The sequence below is a fragment of the Pimephales promelas genome, chromosome 1 (assembly GCF_988280905.1).
Source record: "Pimephales promelas chromosome 1, fPimPro1.hap1.1, whole genome shotgun sequence".
In the NCBI taxonomy this organism is placed as follows: Eukaryota; Metazoa; Chordata; class Actinopteri; order Cypriniformes; family Leuciscidae; genus Pimephales; species Pimephales promelas.
This window is the reverse complement of record NC_142769.1, coordinates 6521042-6543087: the sequence shown is the minus strand read 5'-3', so window position 1 is coordinate 6543087 and position 22046 is coordinate 6521042. Positions and strand designations below refer to the sequence as shown.

Here is a 22046-nt window from a genome sequence, read left to right as displayed (position 1 = left end):
GGGAAATTTGTCTCATTTAACCCTGATTGCTGGGGATTTACAATGGACGTGAGCCAAGCTCTGATGTGCGTGCATGTAACCAATATTTTAGTTGTATTGGGCCTGATTCCCAGTCCTATCCTGAAGATGAAGAGTTAGAGGAAGGCAAAGGGAATTATCTGGGAGTAAAACTCATGTTCAGTATTTTGTTAAGGTTTCAGTGCAAATATATGAGAATTATGAATATGTTGTGTTGAATCTGTGTTTGATTTAGCTTGTGTTTGTATGACCAGGTTTGGGATGATGAACTGGAGAAGTCGGCAACCTACTGGGCGGAACAATGCCAGTGGGAACATGGACCTCAAGATCTTCTGATGTCCATCGGGCAGAACCTTGCAGTGCACTGGGGAAGGTATGAGTACACACACAATTACAAAGACCAAATCAGTCTGTGCCTGTACCATAACCGGTTGTCCAAGGTGCTAATAAGGGCTGAAAACATGGATATATTAGAATATTTGAATTTTAAAGTTGTCATTTCAGGCCTGAAAAAGTCTTTAGAGATTGAAATTATTCATTCAGATCTGGGGATATACTGTATTTTCCATATTTGTTTGATTTTTTTTTTTTGTGTCACATTTAACATTTAGGCATACTTTTATGTATTTATCATAAGCGTCTTACGTGTGGTCACATTTTTCTCATTTAAATAATAAAGCAACTCGATTTTCTTTATATGAAATCGACACCTCATAAAACCTGAGAATAGAGTGCTGAAGTGATGATGTCACTTTGTTTCCTCGATCGAAAAGCTATGCATTTTCCCCACAGACTTGGAAAATCTGTGTTTATAAAATAGTTGTGACCCTTACACGTTTTGTCTATCAAGATAATCTTTACAAGTTAATCCAAAATGTATACATTTTGAAGCCTATATAAAAAACACAAGCAGACACAACAAAGTTTAAAAAACCACAAGCAGGTTATAACTGTGTGTTTTATGTCATAGATCAAAATGTGGAAATATTTAGAGGCCTTGTTCACCACAAAACTTATATCAGGCAATTTAGCAAAAACCCATTCAAAAATCCCATAGACTTTAGAGCGAGGGAACCGGTAGTGCTAAAATGCTAACTCACTTCCGCGTTTTGGCCTACAGTGACGTTGTAACTTCGGCACTCTATAGTATGGAAACGTTCCCCTAACCCCACCCGTAAACAGCCGTCATTAGATACAAAAATGTATGAATGAGATGTCATACCAATTAGACAGCAATTTGCTAAAGTTTTAAATAGTTGTAGTTGCGATGCATGAAGACGAGCTCACACAGAGGTCACTTACCAACCAAGCAGCTTTCTGTTTGGTAACTCTGCAAATTCGACTGGAGTCCAATGCGAAGTCTACACAAGGAAATGTTTCACCCTCATGCGAATCCTATTGAAACGACGGGATTTCGAATGTGAAATTTAGCCAAACAACAGTAAATGTGACTGTGCCTTAACACTGCTTCCAAGTGATAATTTTATCAGTCATGCATTCACTAGGAATCAAACCCATAACATTGGTGTTGCTTGTGCAATTCTCCACTGTTTGAGCCGACATGAACTCAGTTTTATTTAAAGCATCATTGCTAATCTTTTAAACCAATTACATCAATCGCCTAAAGGCCATTGCACACTGAGTCTGAAATTTTCACAAGCGTTTTTTCGTATTTGTGATTCGGTGGCTCTGAATTGTCAAAACACCATTCAAACTGCTTGCTACGGATGCGAAAAACGCAGAAAATCTTACCCGATTTGATCTTTTTTATGACAGACGAAAGTATCTGAGGCAATGTGCAAGAGTCATTGACAAAACGTGAGGTCGTATTTATTTTTTAACGTGCGAAAATTTTGGATGCGAATTTCGGTGTGTAAGGGCCTTAAAGGAGTAGTTCACTTTAAAAAAAACTTTTAAAAGTGAAACGTTTTTTTTTTTTTTTTAATTAAGGTTTCTGATGAAAACATTCCAGGATTTTTCTCCATATAATGCACTTTACTGGTAACCAAACAGTTCAAGGTCCAAAAGACAGTTTCAGTGCAAACTGCAAACTGTTCAAACATTCATTTCGTTCATTGAACAGTCAATTCATTCATTTCGTTCATTGAATGAACCAAATGACACGAAAAAAGATTCGTTCATTTTGGAGAGTCACGAACGCACATCACAGAACAGAGCAAGGCACTTAACCCCTAGTTGCTCCAGAGACCTCTGACATATATAGAAATTGTAAGTCGCTTTGGATAAAAGCGTCAGATAAATGAATAAATGTAAATGCATCAGTGTAGGAAACCTGAATGTAAATATGATGGGTTTGCAAAAAAATGGCTATGAATGTGCTTTACAGTAACTTGCCTTGAGACATGACGTGAAGGCCAAGTGTGCCAACCCATAGCCCACTCAAAATTTGTCCTCTTTATTTGAAAATCGAACCAGTGATTTTTTTTTTTTATATTACCAGTCTGACTCTCTTACTATAGGGGCCCTTGTTTAAGTACTGGTGTGTGATACTCATAATCATATTAAATAACTGTGTCTCTTTCCTGATAGGTACCGCTCTCCTGCCTACCATGTGCAGGCCTGGTACGACGAGGTGAAGGACTACACCTACCCTTACCCGCATGAGTGCAACCCGTGGTGCCCTGAGCGCTGCTCTGGACCCATGTGCACCCACTACACACAAGTGAGTGAGAAAGATTAGTTGGCTAACAATTATCCCAGTGGGACTAAACAACATGACCTTGTTTATGATTTTAAAACTCACGTGCGAAGATGTGCACTCGCCAGCTTGGGTTTACTCCTCTCCAGCGGTGTTTAATAAGAAGCATGTGTGACCTGCATTAAGTTCCATTGAAAACAGCATATGGAGTGCAGACTTGACTAATGATGTTCATTAATCTGCCACAGTGTCTTGTATCACACATGTATGTATTTGGACACCTAAAAGCGAGTCCTAAAAATGCATATTGTAAATTAAGCTTAAAAGGAAAGTTACACCCAAAAATAAAAAATGAATAATTTGACAGTCCATTGAGGTTCTTTCTCATGCACGAATCATGTGATGTATGAGATTCTGATGCTCATTCATTGATCAAGGCTTATGCTAATGAAATCTGTCCATCATATAGTGATTGCATCTCTTCAGACTTGGATTAAACCGCTCGATTCATATATGATTTCTTATTGCCAAATTTTGGATTTTCATTGGAGGGACAGAAATCAGTCAGGTTTCATTAAAAATAACTTTATTTACATTTGGAAGATGCATAAAAGTCTGAGTTTGGACGACATTTTTGTCATACGGTTGACTAATTTTTCATTTTCGGGTGAATCTTTAGGGAATAATCCCTCGTAGTGTCCAAATACTATTTAGATTCACTGCAGGTATTTATATGTAACCAGCGGTTGGCTGTTTATTATCCCTTTTTTAAATAATAGTATTTGAAAAATAACTTTGACACTGTCAAAACATATTGAACATGCCAGGTCAATCCGATAAAAAGCACAAAGAAAAGAAAAGTAGGCAAGAGAGGTAAACCAAAGTCTGAGAGAGAATAACAGAGTAAATTGAGAATGATAAAAATGATAAAAAATACAAAAAAAATCGGAAAGAGAGAGGGTCTGGGCAACGGCCTCATGTCCTCTCAGACTTTACTTCACTGGAATGAGTTTGTCCCAGATTCTCTCAGCTTTCTTGCCCTCAAAAAGCAGGTCACCAGCATCTGGAAAGTGTTGCTTGACTCCTGAATTATTTTCCTGTTTGACCCGAATTCTTTTGAAGAAGTCGTAGGGGATCCGTGCCAAATCCACGCAGCAATTCTCCCTGTTTTCTGCTCCTCTCTCACGTGCTGTGCGAGGGCCCCTCAATCTTCTCTCTGCCAAACGATCCATCAGGGATAAACCTGAGTTTGTGTTTTTTGAGACTGATTAGTTTGCTGTATCATTGTCCCATGGCCGACACCGCCTGTGGCCTCTTTGCACAGGAAGTGCATTCCCCAGGGAGCATTGAGACGTGTTCCCTCGGCTTGTGCTCGACGGGGCTGGATGCAACCCCACCACGGGTTAACTGTATGTATATAAAAAAAGGCCTGACTAAGCACTTCCCTTTCATTTCACAGCCAAATGGTTTGGCTCATGCTGGAGGACTGCACCCGGTGAACTCTATTGTGTTTAAGCGAATCAGCGAGGGCCTTGACCACAACTCAATGGGCTGCACGCAGGCAATACTCTGTTTGTGTGGATAAGAGAAGGATCACACACGTTTTTCAGGAAACTGGCCCGGTCACACTTGAGGTGTTTCTCCTTCCGCCCTTCAGTGCAGAATGAAAGAGGGCAGTCTCTATTCACGGCCCCCGTGGCCCCATCAATCTACCGCTGCTGCCCCAGAACGGAGACTGGTTCCTGTTGGGGAACACTTCTCATTCTGGTCTGGGGGGATTTGATATGGATGTCTTTTTTATTCCTTCAACACCAACAACAGCAAAGACATCTGCATCTTTCATCCATGCTAAAATAAAACATTTTTTGGTCCCACTTTATATTAAGTGTCTTAACTACTATGTAATAAAGTAGGGATGCACCGATATGAAAATTTTGGCCGATACCGATAATTCTTTATATTTGAAAGCCGATAACCGATATATCGGCCGATAAACTTAAATCCAAATTTTTATCTAATTTTGATAGCCTGATTACAAAAACAAAAGTCTCACAATTAAATCTATGTCCATGTTATATTGTTGTATAGCCGATATGACAGATTTGCGCTGCAAATGTTGTACCGATCCGTATTTTCATTTTTTGAAGAGATTTCAATCATATTTCAAGAAACTCGCAAACATAAACAGTGCTCGACAAGTGTCTCAGCTGAAGGGAATAATACATTATTTATTGGCTTTAATATAGCGGCCACATTTTCTTACCAGGCCGATAACGATAACATTAAAAATGAACATATATCGGCCGATACCGATATGCTGCCCGATATATTGTGCATCCCAAAAATAAAAATCATAATAATAATAATTGTTAGGTATAGTGAACTTATTGTGTTCTTGTTGTATTGTGGTGGGATACGGGTAAGGTTAGGGACTGGCTTGGTGGAATGGGTAGGTTAAGGTTTAAACTAGTAGTTCATTTTTTTAAAAACTTTTGCTGATAATTTACTCACCCACATGTCATCCAAGATGTCCATGTCTTTCTTTCTTCAGTCGAAAAGAAATTAAGGTTTTTGATGAAAACATTCCAGGATTTTTCTCCATATAATGGACTTTACTGGGAACCAAACGGTTCAAGGTCAAAAAGACAGTTTCAGTGCAAACTGTTCAAATGGGCTTTAAACGATTTCAGACGATGAATAAGGGTCTTATCAAGCGAAACGATCGCTCATTTAAAAAAACAAAAAAAACAAAGTTGAAGTTTTATAAGCTCAAATGGTTGCCTTGCTCTGTTAGGGTTAGGGTGTGATGCGCGTTCGTGACTCTCCTATTCAAACTCGTCAAAATGAACGAGTCTTTTCCCGAGTCAACTCGTTCATTTCGTTCGTTGAATGAACCAAATGACACGAAAAAAGATTTGTTCATTTTGATGAACGAATTCGAACAGGAGAATCACGAACGCGCATCACAGAATAGAGCAAGGCGACCATTTGAGCTTATAAAACTTAAACTTTGTTATTTTTTTTTAAAAATGAGCGATCGTTTCGCTTGATAAGACCCTTATTCATCGTCTGGAATTGTTTAAAGCCCTTTGAACAGTTTGCAGTTTGCACTGAAAGTGTCTTTTTGACCTTGAAAGTGTCTTTTTGACCTTGAACCGTTTGGTTCCCATTGAAGTCCATTATATGGAGAAAAATCCTGGAATGTTTTCTTCAAAAACCTTAATTTGTTTTTGACTGAAGAAAGAATGACATGGACATCTTGGATGACATGGGGGTGAGTAAATTATCAGCAAAAGTTTTTTTTAAAAAGTGAACTACTCCTTTAAGAGTTGGATAATGGGTAGGTAAACTTCAGGTCCTATGAAAGAATGTGAGGTTGGGCCCCTACCGCACCCATTCCATTAATAAAATTGATCTTTTTCTTTCGTTTTCAGCTGGTCTGGGCCACAACCAATCGTGTTGGCTGTGCTGTACACATGTGTCCACGTATGAACGTGTGGGGAGAGGTCTGGGAGAACTCAGTCTATCTCGTCTGCAACTACTCGCCAAAGTAAGACCAGTAACTGTGCTGTTTTTGCTGATGTTTATTCACGTAACACCAGATGGCTAATCACTATTCCTGATCATTATCCTATATGGAACAAAACTTTTTTAAAGCAAAGATTCCATCCTTCAAAACATTGAGGTTATAAGCAAATTTTTACGCAGTCTTTGGAAAATGGAAAGGATTTTTGGAAAGGAAAACAGAATATGCTATTCTTTTCCAAGCTAATGATTTAATTTGGCAGCTGTGGATTGTTTTCCTAAATCAGTCCTGAGATCCGTGAGAGTGTGTGATAATGTGTTTTGAGTGCTCAATCAGATGTGCAGATTTTGCAGTAATTTCCGAACTCATGCTGAACCTGTGCCCTCTTCTAGGGGAAACTGGATCGGGGAAGCCCCGTACCAACATGGCCGCCCCTGCTCCCAGTGTCCACCAAGCTACGGAGGAGGCTGCAGAGACAACCTCTGTTACAAAGGTGAGGATGATGAATGAGGATCCTGACTATATATTTTGGTAGGGCAGATTCTGGGTCATACTGGCAGTTTATCATAAACATTTTGTAAGCTTTATATAATAACTGCTGAACACACCCAGACCACTTTTGGCTGAACACAGGTTGCATTATTCAACCTCAAACATGAAACAAACACAACAGAAATATATATGCTACTCCAGATAGGAAGAACAGACAATACCAACTAGTTACTGACCTGATGCAGACTACTGAAGCCAATTGACATCATCTTGGTCTGGATCGAGATTCGAGGTTATGTGAAAATAAGCGGGGCAGTCTGAAATCAGCCCCAATGGCTCTCTATGAGAGCGTGCTGCAGTTCCATTTTTCACCACAAATCTACATTGTTAAATTGTGGGGCGCTGTAGAGCTGAGGAGGACTCCCTGATAATACATAATACTTAAATTCATAATACAGTACATCATGCCTGCTGAAGCCATACATTACATTTGTATATATCCTGCTCACTTTTTTACTTAAAATAGTCGATGCAATTAAATATTTGTTGGAGATTTCTGAGCACATTTACAACTTATCATTGGTTCAGTTTATATAGGGGTCTATGGCCGTGTTTACACCTGGAATTAAGATGCGTTTTGGTTGATTGGATTACAAGTAGGCGAGGGAGACAGATTCCCTGTTTTAATCCATCTCACTTTCTACCACTGCTGTCCTGATTTCTTCGCAGGGTAAATCTTTCGATCTAATGGACAAAATAAGCTTGTGCAATTTACATATGAACACGACCAGAGACATAACACGTATGGAGAGCTGAAGCTTTCAATTCTGCTCTGTCAAACGCTGTGAGTGTGTGTTAGATATCAGGAATGGTGAGAGAACATTGTGCTTTGTATGTTTTTCGTCTTCAAACTAAACTTGGGTCTCTAGCCAACAACGTTTAAATACTATCTCGTACTATCACCAGCCCGTTCTCATCCTTTAGCGTCATACAGGACGCGATATGACAAAACGGCGAAATACTACGCACATGGCACCCTTTATCATTAATATAACACGCGAACCCAAGGCGTCATAAATCCTTTAGCGTGAATATGAGACGCAGACCCTACCTCACACCTAAACCTAACCATCACAGCGCGTTATATTAACGATAACGGGTGCCATGTGCGTAGTATTTCGCCGTTTTGTCATATAGCGTCCTATATGACGCTAAAGGATGAGAATGCGTTGCACACTTCCCATAACGTTTACTAGGGAGGCACCGATATGAACATTTTGGCCGATACCGATAACCGATAATTTTTTATATTTGAAAGCCGATAACCGATATATATCGGCCGATAAATCTAAATCAAATTTTTATATAATTTTTGAAATCCTGATTGCAAAAACAAAAGTCTCACAATTAAAATCCGTTCCCTAACACAATTGTAATGTTCTCATTATAATTTCAGGTAGCCGATATGACAGCACATTTTGCACTTCGTTTTTGATTCCAATCATATTTCAAGCAATTAAGATCAATCATGTTGAACAGTGTGTCTTAAGTGTCTCAGGTGTCATGTGTTGAAGGAAATAATTAATTATTTATCAGCTTTAGTATATCAGCCAAATGTCATTATCGGGCCGATAACGATAACATAAAAATGAACAAATATCGGACGATAATGATATGGTGGCCGATATATCGTGCATCCCTAATGTTTACTCGTTAGGTCAGTAGGATGAGAGTAGACGGTCTTTTGCGGCTGTTCGAACGCATTCGCCCACGTGAACGCTTACTTTACAAAAGCAATCTGGTCGAATGCGTTTTCGACTACCTCTGGAAAGTGGACAAGCTCAAAATGTTTCCGACCCCGTTTACACCTGTATTCAGCGTCCACTTGTGATCCGATCGACCAAAACGCATCTTAATACTAGGTGTAAAGATTGAAATCTAATTTGAGTTTTTTGTTTTTAGGAGTCCCTGAACGTCACGAGTCTCCAGATATGAATGAGGTGGAGAAGCCTCAGGAGCCGGTACAGCCTCAAACTACTCCAACTAAACCTCAGCCCAAGCCTTTCTCCCCTAAAAAAGTTGCAAATGCCAAACCTTCCTCACCCAAGACTACAAGAAATACCTATCTAGGTTAGTGTGAATAATATTACTTGAAAATTGATCAATTATTAGCATTTTAAAACCATTCAAACAATATAACTTATTATATTAAAGTATTCATTTTTGCCTTTCAGCCCAAATTATTAAGTGTGAGACAAAAATGAGGGACAAATGTAAAGGTGCAACCTGCAATAGGTCAGTCTGAATGAAGTAGACGTTTCTTTAAAGATTTTAATAGACAATAAGTTTTGAAAATTCACTGTTGATCCTTTTCTTCTTTCCTAGGTACAACTGCCCAGCCAATTGTATAAATAAGAAGGGGAAAGTGTGGGGAACGCTGTACTATGATGTTGTAAGTGTTACGCTGAGATTTCACACGGTCCTGTTATTGATGATGATGTTCGATTTATTTAATAACTCAATTTTTTTCTTCCTGTTTTTGTAGCAATCAAGTATTTGCCGTGCTGCAATCCACTATGGAATAATTGACAACAATGGAGGCCTTGTTGACGTCACAAGAAAAGACAGCTTCCCGTTCTTTGTAAAGGCAACCAAGAATGGCGTAGAGTCATTCAGGTATAGTCTGAATGTTATGATGATATAGTTATTTCAATTAAGTTAGTCCACAATTAAATATCCACATTGATAGTTATTAAAACTAATCTGTGTTCTGTGTTTTTTTTTTCTTTGTTTGTAGTAAATACAAACCTGGCAATGCATTTATGGTGTCAAAAGTGGAAGGTGAGGATTTTTACTGTTTTATCTTATGTAAATGCAAACATTTAGTAATCTTTGACAGAAGTTCTGGTTCACTAATTATGTATTTTCTTCCTTTTTTTAGAGCAAACAATAGACTGCTACACGACAGTGGCAGAGATTTGTCCCTTCAAGACGTCCACCTCTCATTGTCCAAGGTACAGTTCAAAGTATTGTTATATCACTATATAGATTACACTCTATAATAGGTCATCTGGAGGTACTTTCTAATGCACCTTACCAATTTCTCCTCTATCTCATCAGAGTGTTCTGCCAAGCTAACTGCATAAACGAACCTTCATATTGGGCTCCAGTGGTCGGCAGCAACATCTACGCTGACGTGAGTACCCGCTTCTGTCCGTGAGCGTTACAGGGCTGAGAGATGGGAAATGAGGGAGAACAGGCGTTCGTAGTCAAGCACTTATGAGGGCTAAAGTGAGCATGCTACCCTTGTGGTGAGGGTCGACCGCGGTAATTGTCTGTGTGGGTCTTAAGGGAGTTGTTGGTGGAGGTGGACTCCATTGTCGCCACTAATTTCTCTTCGAGTGTGGACTGACCACAGAGCAGCAGCTGTGTGAGTTGAGCTGGAGAACAGCTCTCTTGCACTGACTCATGCATGCCTGAGGTCAAGTCTTGGGCTTATGGAACACTTAACTGTTTAGGGAACCGTGTAAGTTCATCCAATAGGTTCTTTTTAACTCATTAATCAACATTATGGCACAAATTAGTTTGATAGCCAGTGTGAAAAAGAAGTTTTATTTGTTTTGAATGTGCACTTGTAGTGAACTTCACATTCTAAAAGTGCTGGGTTCTTTTAACCCAAATTTGGGTCAAATATGGACAAAACCAAAAATGTGTTGGAAAAATGGATTTAAACTTTTAACCCAATGGCTGAGTTTGTCCATATTTGACCCAAAGATGAGTTAAAACAACACAGAATTTTTGAGAGTGGACATTTTACTATGCAGATTCTACTTGCAGAAAATAATATTAATGAAATGAAAGGCAGCTAAATAGAGTAAACCAAATTCATCTTTAAAAAAAGTGCGCTTTGTGATAATGCTTTACTTTAGAGTACATTTTAAATAATTATGTTTTAAAAAGGTGCACTTTTTACACACATACTAAAGCAAATTACTTAATTGTACTTAATTTGAACTGTAGTGTGTTATTTGATATTACATTTAAAGGTTAAATATGTACTAAATTACAAATGTGTAATTACATATATTTAACCCTCTGGTGCTGTTGGATCATTTTTAACCAGATGTTTTTTTTTTCCTTTAGAATCTGACCCAATAATCCCTCCATATGTGTGAACACAAAATGGACATGATTCGAAAAGGTTAAATGGTCCTGAAAAAAATGTCAAAAAGGATGATTGCACTGGAAATGAACGGGAAACAAATTTACTCTATTGGAAACGTTTGGTACTGCGTCCAAACATAATGTTAGCTAATTGGTACTGCGTCCAAACATAATGTTAGCATAATGAAAGCTAATTTTTTGAGATATCAACCTCAAATTTGGAACACAAGTTTGGAATTTTTTCACTTCAGCAATAATCTGGCAAGTGTCGTCTTTAAAAAGATACCAAATTTAAGTATGTGCTCTAAAAGCATTTAAGATTTATGACAGTTTAAGTTGGAAATTTAATTTTTAGGTTTATGCTCAAACAGTGATTAAATGGATTATTACTACTGCATAAATATAATTTAGTACCATAAAATCCTCTAAACAACAAAATATTAAATAAAAAACATAATGTAAATAAAATATAGTACTAACATTTCATTGAAATAAACAAACAAGTCTCTCATTTTTGACCGAACAGCGCCAGAGGGTTAAATACCACACTGTAAAATCTAACATTGTTCTTACTATTTTTTTTGTTAACTTTACTTAATGTCCAAATTTGTTGAAATTACTTAAATTTTCTTAGTAATCTGTACTGTTTGTATGCTATGCCTTCGTTACTCAGAAAAACCTTATAAACATTACCTGACTGGTTTGACTACCATTTTGCCACATATATATATATATATATATATATACGTATACGTGTATATATATATATATATATATATAATTTTTTTAATGATTTAATTAATTGACCGTTACAATTTTTTTTGTGGTCTCTTGCAAGTATAACCCCAATAATGATAGCAAATAAAATTGTTATGATAAAATAAAGCCAAAAATAGAAAAACAAAGCGAGTAATTTATTCATGCCGCAATGCACTCTGAGTATACTTCCTCAGATCACAGGCAGAATTAAGTTGACAAAACTTAAATGGATTAAGTATGAATAACTTGATGCAATTGAGTTGTGCTTATTCAATGAAATTAAGGCAACAAGTTTGCATTATAAAATTAAGTAAACTGGACTAATTATTTTTTACATTGTATACATTACATGCAAGTTACAATAGAAATGACATCAAAGTTTTAGTTTATCATAAATACTTGTCAGTGCATCTGGTAAAACACTTTGACTATATTGCAAAGACAATATAAATAATTATGTATGAGTATAACAGAAAAATGTACTTAAGTCCCACTTAAATTGGTCAAAAAGCACTCTATATCAGCTAATTACATTTAATATAGTTATCTCTCTAGCGAGCAAACACTGTGACTGGATCAGCAAACGAATCAGTCTGATTTGTGAATGAATCCGTGAAATTGATCATTTAGATTCACTGAAAAGATGACATTTACATTTGCAACAATTCAATGATTTCTTACTTAAACTTAAGATTCTCTGCAGTCTGGATAATTCGCTTCTCTCGCGTGTCTTTTTCTCACCAGAGAAGAGACCTGGCCAGGCTGTTTAGTGGTGTGTGAACTCAAATGAACTTGCCTTTTGGCCTTGTTGCGACCACATTCCTCTGTAAAAGCTGAGCGTCTCAGATCAGAGCACGCTCTCCAGCAAGCACTAATTAACCCTCATTATACGGTGGTTTGGACTTTGGTCATTTGTAGAGGTAGCCTTTGATTGAAAGTGCACTGACTTGAGCAATTGGATGAGTATTATAAGATAATGCCACCCAGACGTGTGCGATGAGCTGTGCACATTCATTACTTTAAAGCTGGGTGAAGTGAGGGTAACCTCTAGGGTCATACCGAAGTGTTTAGTAGACAGAAGCAGACAGAATTGAACCTACGTTCTAGGTTGAACGAATAAAAACTGTAGGTACATGAAGTTCCAGAGAGTTTATACACACACTGAAAATGCCTGGCGTCTGACCAGCTTGCCTTTTCTGGAGCTCTTGAGCTCTGGGTTGCTGGTGTGTGTACTGTAGACCTCGAAGTGATGTCATTTGTCTAGGCTCCTTTAGACTGTTTACATCTCAAGGACTGTGGAATTGAGAGTGAGAAACATAGCTGCAAAGTGCTATGGCAAACATCACCATTACTAGGAGTGTAACGATACACAAAACTGACGGTTCGGTTTTCCCACGGTTTTAACGTCTCGGTTCGATTCGGTTTAGAGAGCTAAAATTGCTTCCTTTTTTTAAAACAGTAGTTTAATGAAAAAATTGTCTTCGTCTATAAATTAACTCAATTACAATTAAACGTTTCACAATGATTAAAAAAAAACTGCTATAGCTGTAAACTACTGTATATAGGGAGCCGCAGGTACATTACCTACAGCAGCCTTTCTCAAAGTGGGTGCCGCGGCACACTGGGGTGCCCCCTGACTGTGTCAGGGGTGCCGCCAAAAATTACGTAGGCTAAAAAAACAAAAAAAAAACAACAACTGACATTTCATATATAAATATATTTGAATTTACATATTTACATTCTTCTTTTTAAACATATGAACGTATTAATAAAATTGTAAATTCATTTTAGATAAATATATAAAATTAAGCATAAAAATCCGTCTCGCAAGACACGAAGCGTGACGGAAGTGACGCAATCCATAGCAACGCGTTATAGCAACAACACCTCAGACTGACAGAAACGTAAAAATAAACGTAAATTTAGGTCACTTTAGTTACAGCATCATGGATCTTTTTTTTTTTTTTTTTTTTTTTGAAAAGAAAATCCCCCCAAGAACCGGAAAGTTTTTCTGTGAAATGGAGCCTCAGCCTACTTCCTCAGTACTGGGGATGCAACATGCCCTCTCCCGTTGTGTCTAATATATGGGATGAATCTATCAAACCAAGGGATGATTCCGCAAACTTAAAAGACACCTGACCACCTCTCATCCAACCCTGCCAGGATAGGGCGGCTGTGTGCGTCGCACCAGGCTCACGTCTCGATTGTGGTCACCCCCACCCCCGGCTTGTGTGAGCGCGTATACGCGCTGCATGCACGCATGTAGATCTTTCTCCCTCTCTTGTTGTGGATTATTGTTTGTGTGTGTGGGTGTATGTGTGTGTGTGTGTGCATGTCATGGATAAAAAAACAAGCACTATATGGAAAAACATTCCTGCTTATCTCTGGTGCATTTTTTAACATGCATCTTTTTCTTATTGCATTGTGTATATATATATATATATATATATATATATATTAATGTCTTCCCCTTTTTATTTTATTTTAACTGCATCCTGCACTTCATTTGAGTTCTCCTGGTCTGGATTTGTTATTGGGTTCTTGTATTGGGCGGTCCATCTCTTACGGTTTTATGGCATTTGTGTCTCTGATTAATTATTTTGTGAATTACTTTGCAAACCTTTGTTTTTAAAGGTACTATACAGTTTTTTTTATTATTGTTATTTACAGTTCATATTATGCTATATTCATTACTGTTCTGTCTAACTAAACAAGACATTTGCATTTACATTTGGATTATGCAGTGTTTTTAAATTATATTTTACACTGGGGTGCCTTGAGATTTTATGCACTTTTGAAAGGTGCCCTGACTGAAAAAAGTTTGAGAAAGGCTGACCTACAGTATAACATTAAAGGTTGTAGCCTAGACTTCTAACCTAAATTCAGATGTTATTTTTTTTAGATATAATAAATCAACACAACACATTGTATGAAAACATGTAAACTGAACATAAGGCAGTTTTTGCATTTAAACTGTTTTTACTCTAATTTGTTAATGAAATATAATAATTGACACAGTTGTCATTTTCATTTTTTCATGAAAGATATTTTAAACATACATTAAATAATCAAGATATCCTTAACAGGTTAAGTAAAATATAATATATTCTAACATAGTGCATTTATTTAGTGCAAGAGTTAATTTATAGGAACCAAAGTTGTGGACACTGAATCTCTTGCCTGTTGAGGTAAATAATGCTAGTGACAAGCTATATGCTGTTTTATTGACGTCTTTCCGCTGCTGAAACACTGATTGAGCGATTACACGAGTTATGATGCCTTTCAGTAAGTATACTAATATCTTTCAACATACCTTCAGCAGGTGTCCTTTCTGTAACTGAGGAAGAGATGATCGCGTTTACTCGCGCGCCGCGTTGCCGCTTGAAATGAGGAGCTTAGCCTACAGCGATCTGTCACGCCACATCAAAGAGCGCCAAAACGCCATTTATTGTTTGAATTTCGTGATCAAATAGACAGAATTTGAAAGATTACACCTTGCTTATAATCGATATAATAAAACACGGAGCTTGTTATTTGGTGTTAATGGTGGTTAGGCTACAAAACTAACTTCGTTGTGTACTGTAAGTTACACATAAAGCCCCGACACGCGACCAAGCGACGCGATACCATTCATTATATTATCAATGGTGAGCGGGCGACCGTTGGCGACCGGTGGGGCGTGTCCAGCGACGCGACAAAGTTGAGAAATGTTTAACTTTATGCAACCAATAGGAGTGAAGTCCTATAATTCATGATATATGTCCATGTACATACAGTGGTGTTCACCATACTGACTGAATGGTTTCAGGGAACCCAGATAGACTGGTATTTGCCCGTTTGCACAGTTAAATTGCTGCGATGGCAAAGAGCACTCACTGTTTCTCGTTCATCTTTAATATTATGCATTTTATGTACTGATTCCATTTATATTTAGACTTTTCCTTACAAAATATTTGTTTGTAGCGGCAATAAAACGTATTTGTTGTCTAACATAGACTTCCGTGAATGTCACTCACAAACATTACTAGGCAACCAGTAGTGGGGAACACCCTCCAGCGCAGCCACAGGTGACCTGCAGCGACAAAGTCGCGTGTAGTGTGAACGGGGCTTAAGACATGAGGTCCATTGAGCCGGGCTGGGCGGGGTCTGGGTAGCAGGGGGTGGGGCGGGGCGGGGCGTGTTCGGTACGCAATGAGAGTATCGCAATTCGAATCGTGAGGTCTGTATCGCAGTTTTTCAGTTCGGTTCAAATATCGTTACACCCCTAACCATTACTGTCGCTCGTACTTTCAACTCTGGTCCAGTTTTTTGCTTTGATTTACCAGCCCGTTCTCATCCCAAGACGTCATCTAACTGACGCTTTTGACCATACGTCAACATCCGATGTTTTAGGGCATCCTTTAACGTCAGTTAGATGACGCTATCTAATCCTAACCCTACCCCAGACCTAAACCTACCAGCTAAAGGGTACCCTAAAACATTGGATGTTGACGTATGGTCAAAAGCGTCAGTTAGATGACGTCTTGGGATGAGAATGAGTTGAGAGATATTGACACCAGTTGCAAAGATTTTGGCAGTGTGTGTTGACAGATTTCATCGTGTATAACGGGTGCATACTCGCTGTGAAATCCTGTTATCTGAGCTGATTTCAGAACACGCATTGTTGGACTTTCAAAACCATGAAAACCTCCAAAAATGCCAAACTTTGACCGGTCGTGTCTGTAGTATAACACATGTGCAAGGGTGTGCTTTGAGGAAGCATGATATCAATCAACAGATCTACTAATGAAGCCTCTCTATGAGAGAATGGCACAGGAGAGCATGCCGCCTAACAGAATACGCTTTTGTCTCTTCATGTCCAGGGCTCCAGTATCTGCCGAGCTGCTATCCACGCTGGAGTGATCAAAGCTGGCGGGGGATATGTGGACCTCCTGGCTCTGGATAAGAGGAAAAGTTACACCGGGACCATGAAGAATGGCATTCAGTCCGAGAGGTACCCAGAACTTCACCTCTGCTCTGGTTTCTTCTCTTTGCTTTCTCTTAGTAACTCAATTCAGCGGTCAAAAGCCACGATGGGCCAAATCTGCCTGTGGCATGTTAGTGGTTAAAGAGTAATGGTGTGGTTTCTCATCGAGGATGGACCACACAGGGGCTCTTTGCTTATTCTCCAATGCTACGCGCAAAGTGCTTAAATCGACAGAATCGGCTCCAGTGTAATGAAATCTAACACCATCATTGAAGAAATCGATCCTCGCCTCTTAAACGGTTGCTGGCCTTGACCGGCCCATAAACTGAGCATAGGAAAGCCATTCACTGACAGCTTGGATAGATTTTCTCCTCACCGCACGCTAGTCATATGATGCAATCTAGGGGAAATGGGGGGCAACCCGTCGTGAGAACTTTATTAAGTATTCACATGCTCTCCATATTACCATTGGATGGAAAAGTTGTTGGTGTCTGACTCAGTCCCGGTCAAGGATAATTACAGCACATCTGATGCCAACAAAGCAACACGTCCAATACACCAGCACATTAAGCCCAATCCATTTCTGAATAAAGGCCATTGCACACCGAGCACGAAATATTCGTATGCGTATTTTCGTGTTCGTCAGCTTAAAAATTCGTCACGCATAGAAACCTTGCACACCGAGTCCGTTGCGTATTTCTTAAACCTTTGCGGGAAAAAACGCAAAAATACCAAATGGATTCGTCAAGCAGTGAGGATGATTTTTGCCCTCTCTCTTATTGAAAAGGGAAGAAAGAGAAAATATTGCGTCCATCCAATCCTGAAATTGCGCCGAGAGGAAGGAGTTCCTTATCAAGGAGTTGCGAATTTATCCTGAGCGATTCAAAATTATTACCTCAGAATGTCAGTGGGACAGTTCGATGCTTTGCTAGCGATTCTGGAGCCACATATTAAAAACAAGACCACCAATTTCCGTGAACCAATCGATTCTGAACGGAGACTGGCAGTGTGTCTGAAATGGACCAGGTATGGACACACACACACGGACAAACACACACCCGCGCGCGGCCCGGTGGAAGCGCTGGGCAGACAGAACAGCTAGGCTGTTATTGTATATTGTGCCCAAATAATACATTAGTTATCGAATAGGCTGCTCAATCACACCTTATTCGATCCTAAATTTCAATCTGATTGAAAGGGGAGGTTTATTAATTTCATAATCCAATATAGAGAAGAGAACATAAACACTTGATCGAATTGAAAACCGAAACTGAAAGCACGGCGCATATGTGCAATGATTTGAAGACGAGCTCCCCCCGGCCCTGAATTGTCAAAAGACCTCTCAAAATGCTGGCTCTGGATGCGAAAAACGCAGAAAATCGAACCCGATCCGATTAATTTTATGACGGACGAAAGTTTCGGAGGCGGTGTGCAAGCGTGACTGACATAACGTGAGGTCGAATTTTTTTTTTAACGTGCGAAAATTTCGGATGCGAATTTCGGACTCGGTGTGCAATGGCCTTTAATGAAAATGCCAAGGCCAAGAACAGTAGTCAATAATAAAGAAAACTGAATGGAACCACAGCACGAGACGAGCGCTGAGCCAGTGTTAAAGGGATAGTTCACTTTGAAATTAATTTTTGGTATGTTTTAGCTTACCTCAAGGGCATCAAAGATGTAGGTGTCTTTATTTCCACAGTAGTTTCAATTTTGATATTTTTAGGTTAAACCGTTGTGTCTGTCAGTCATATAATGCAGGTCTATGGTCACCACCTCAAAGAGCATGAACAGAGAAGTCCAAATTAAACATGATTTAATGACTCGTAAATGTAAGTACAAATTGATGGCCTAAGACACGAAACGAGCGGTTTGTGTGAGAAAACGAACAGTATTTATATCGTTTTTACCTCGTGTAACCACAGCCACGTCTAACTGATCTGACGGCATTTCGAAATGAGAGATTTCTGAAGTTTTACCTTTCACTGTGAATATCTTAACATATTTAAATATACAGGAATGGAAGACGATTTCAATATATCTAAATATGTTTAGTGAAAGGTAAAACTTCTGAAATCTCTGTGTAAACAATGAGTGACGGAGACGCGCAAGCGATCACTTCCAACGCATGCACAGACCGAAGCCCCTGTGCCGTCAGAACAGTTGGACATGGCTGTGGTTACACGAGGTAAAAACGATATAAATACTGTTCGTTTTCTCACACAAACCGCTCGTTTCGTGTCTTAGGCCATCAATTTGTACTTACATTTACGAGTCATTAAATCATGTTTAATTTGGACTTCTCTGTGCATGCTCTTTGAGGTGGTGACCATAGACCTGCATTATATGACTGACAGACAAGAACGGTTTGACTGAAAAATATCAAAATTGAAAATACTGTGAAAACAAAGACACCTACATCTTGGATGCCCTTGAGGTAAGCTAAAACATATCAAAAATGAATTTCATGGTCTCCAGAGCTAATTTGAATCTAGCAGCTACGGGAATCATTGTAGTCGATTAGAGGGCATTGACACTCTTGGTTTGAACATCTACAAGAGTTAAGAAGATGATAAGACCGAGTCGACCCAAAGCTGAATCTTTATCGTTTCCTTTCCCTGTGAAAAAGAAGTGTGCTAAATCTCAATGAATGTGCACTTTCTAATGTACTTTAAAAGAATGTTTTTAAAATCTGTACTTGCTGATAATAATAATGAAATAAAAGGCCACTTAAAGGATTAGTTCACTTACTCACCCCCATTTCATCCAAGATGTCCATGTCATTCTTTCTTCAGTTGAAAAGAAATTAAGGTTTTTGATGACAACATTACAGGAGTTTTCTCCATATAATGGACTTCATTGGGAACCAAACGGTTCAAGGTCCAAATGAGAGTTTCACCAGACGATGAATAAGGGTCTCATTTCAAAAATAAATAAAAAAGTTTAAGTTTTATAAGCACAAATGCTCGCCTTGCTCTTTCTTATGATGCGCGTTCGTGACTCTCCTGTTCGAACTCGTTCATCAAAATGAACAAATCTTTTATCGAGTCATTTGGTTCATTCAACGAATGAAATGAACGAATTGACTCGAAAAAAAGATTTGTACATAAAGAAATATGTACTTAAAGGGATAGTTCTCCCCAAAATGTATATTCTGTCATCATTTACTCACCTTCAAGCTGTCCCAAACCTGTATGAATTTCTTTCACAAAAGAAAAACACAAGAAAAAGACATTTTGAAGAATGTTTTTAACCAGACAGCACCCATTGACTGAAATAGTATGGAAATCAGTGGGACCCATCAACTGTTTGGTTACTTTCTTCAAAATGTCTTCAGCAGAAGAAAGAAACACATACAGGTTTGGTACAGCATTTTTATTTTTGAGTCCTACGTTCGGGGATCAAAAAAAGCCCACTAAAGTTCAGTTAATTACATTTAGAGTAATGTAAATGTAACATAGTTTGTAACATACTTTTTGTTAATTGTTTCTTTCTCTGTCTCTGTCTTGCAGTAAAACCAATACAGAAGGTGGTTCGTTCCGTGTCTTCGCTGTTAGAGAGTGAGACGCCACTGACGGGACACAAGAGATTTGCTTTACAAGAGATACCCCTTCCATCTTTCTCTGACTTTTGGAGGAAAGAGACATTTAAAGAAGACCAAAGTCTTCTCAAACTAGTTCAATCGATGGGCTTCCAAAGGTTTTATATACAATTGTGAACAATATTTTGACCACACATGCAACTCTTAATATAATGCAGTGCGGTAGACATGGTATTTTAACAGCGGTGCTGGTTTAAATCGTTGTTGTTTTTAATCGAATAAGTCCGTTTACTTTTTTGGATTACATTCTATTAGTTTTGAATACATGCAAAATCTCTAATTTTTCAATACAAAATGCATATTGGTTACACTGTATTTAATCTGTAAAAATTTTTTTTTTATTTTTCTTTGTGCTTTATGTCAAATCAGTTTTTTTTTTTTTTTTTTGGAAGCCAGAGCAGGAATAGAGTTTAACAGTCACCACAAACTTATTTGCTTCGAGACTTATTTTTCAAATTCAATATATCCGTAGAGGAAAAAACAAACAAACCAACCATCGTCTCAAAGACTTTTTAAAACTGATTCCCTGTGATGAAAATGAATGGGAATTTTACTTCCGCAACCCGACTGTTGCGCTCTATCGCAATAATATTGAGTGTGTACAGTACAGTGGGGATCTGTTGGACTTGGACTGGGCAAACTGAGAAATGGGAAAGAAAAGGAGGCATAACTCCAAGCAAAAGAGAACTTCCCTTCATAATGCATGTGAGCCTTCCAGAGTCAACACTACTCGGTCATTATGGTAAAGGTGCAAAAACATTGAAACAATGTGCAGTCCTGGGAGAATTCAGCATCACTGAGTGCATGTTTAGGCTCATCTTTCATACCTTCGTTTTTGTTATTTATTATTATGTGTCCCTTCAACCCCTGCTCAGAACTGCAAATTACGTGGAGCAGAACCAAATGTTTATGAATGTGACACATGATATGTGCTCACTAGAGAATCAAATGTCAACCCAGAGTCCTACGTTACTGCCAAAAGCAATTTCATTGGAAGTTTAACTTATTTTTATTTTGCACGGTGGCGGCTGAACATCGATTTGTTTAAACCACTTTGATACGGCAACATTATAAAAGCATGTAAAGTCATACATCTGAGAGGAAAGAGACTGCGGTCTAAAGTATGTCTTATCTAAATGCATATTTCCTAGTTGTACAGTGTTTGGAGTCGAGGATTCAGACTAAATATAGATGTTCTTATATGGAATATGTGCCGAGGAGCACTATAATCCCTTTTGAAGGCTTCTGTTTTGCTGCTTTTTACTTTTCACCTATTTACTTTCACGTTCTTGAATTGTTTACCTCAGTGCAGCAATATATTCGAGTATGATGTTTGTACAGTTTTTAAAAATAGTTCGTGTAAATATTCAGATTTGTGCTTTGTTTTCAGTATTGTCAGTATTTTAAGAGGATGTCCTCGTTTTTTTTTCAAAGCTATACGATAATTGTTTTTTTTTTTTGCACAAATTGAAAATAAGTCTATAAAAATCCATGATACTAAGATTGTGTCTGTATTTTGCTTCAGAAGGGTCACTGGATTTTTTTTTATATGCTGTAAAAATTAATACACTTCATCTAATCAATAAAATTGTTGCAACAGATTACAAGCAATATTATTAATTAAATTGAACAAATAAGAATTGAGTAATAATTAACCAAATTAATTCCTTAAAAGATATTACACCCAAAAATTTAACAAAAAATATCTACAGACAGACGTCAAAGATTAATTAAGAACTATTTATATTATATTTACAACGTTGAAGACACCTGACGTTAAAAGGAGAAAACCATAATTTTAAAACAATCCTAAAAAAAAAACACCAATCACCATAATGGTGACTTGAATGTATGTTTTTTTTGT

At 38.1% G+C, this 22046-nt stretch overlaps 1 protein-coding gene across 3 annotated transcripts in view; it reads left to right on the top strand.

Moving 5' to 3' along the window:
• Nucleotides 1-21711, top strand: part of crispld2 (cysteine rich secretory protein LCCL domain containing 2) — a 39883-nt gene extending 18172 nt beyond the window's left edge. For all 3 annotated transcript variants that reach the window (XM_089119981.1, XM_089119928.1, XM_039669875.2), the window contains 13 exons: nt 273-391; nt 2569-2701; nt 6112-6227; nt 6596-6696; nt 8658-8825; nt 8930-8990; nt 9081-9147; nt 9241-9371; nt 9493-9536; nt 9637-9709; nt 9816-9891; nt 16481-16611; nt 20094-21711. In XM_089119981.1, the coding sequence (XP_088976107.1) occupies nt 273-391; nt 2569-2701; nt 6112-6227; nt 6596-6696; nt 8658-8825; nt 8930-8990; nt 9081-9147; nt 9241-9371; nt 9493-9536; nt 9637-9709; nt 9816-9891; nt 16481-16611; nt 20094-20145 (1272 nt within the window). In that variant the 3' untranslated portion in view covers nt 20146-21711. The remainder of the gene's footprint in view (nt 1-272; nt 392-2568; nt 2702-6111; nt 6228-6595; nt 6697-8657; nt 8826-8929; nt 8991-9080; nt 9148-9240; nt 9372-9492; nt 9537-9636; nt 9710-9815; nt 9892-16480; nt 16612-20093) is intronic.
• The last annotated feature ends 335 nt before the right edge of the window (nt 21712-22046 follow it).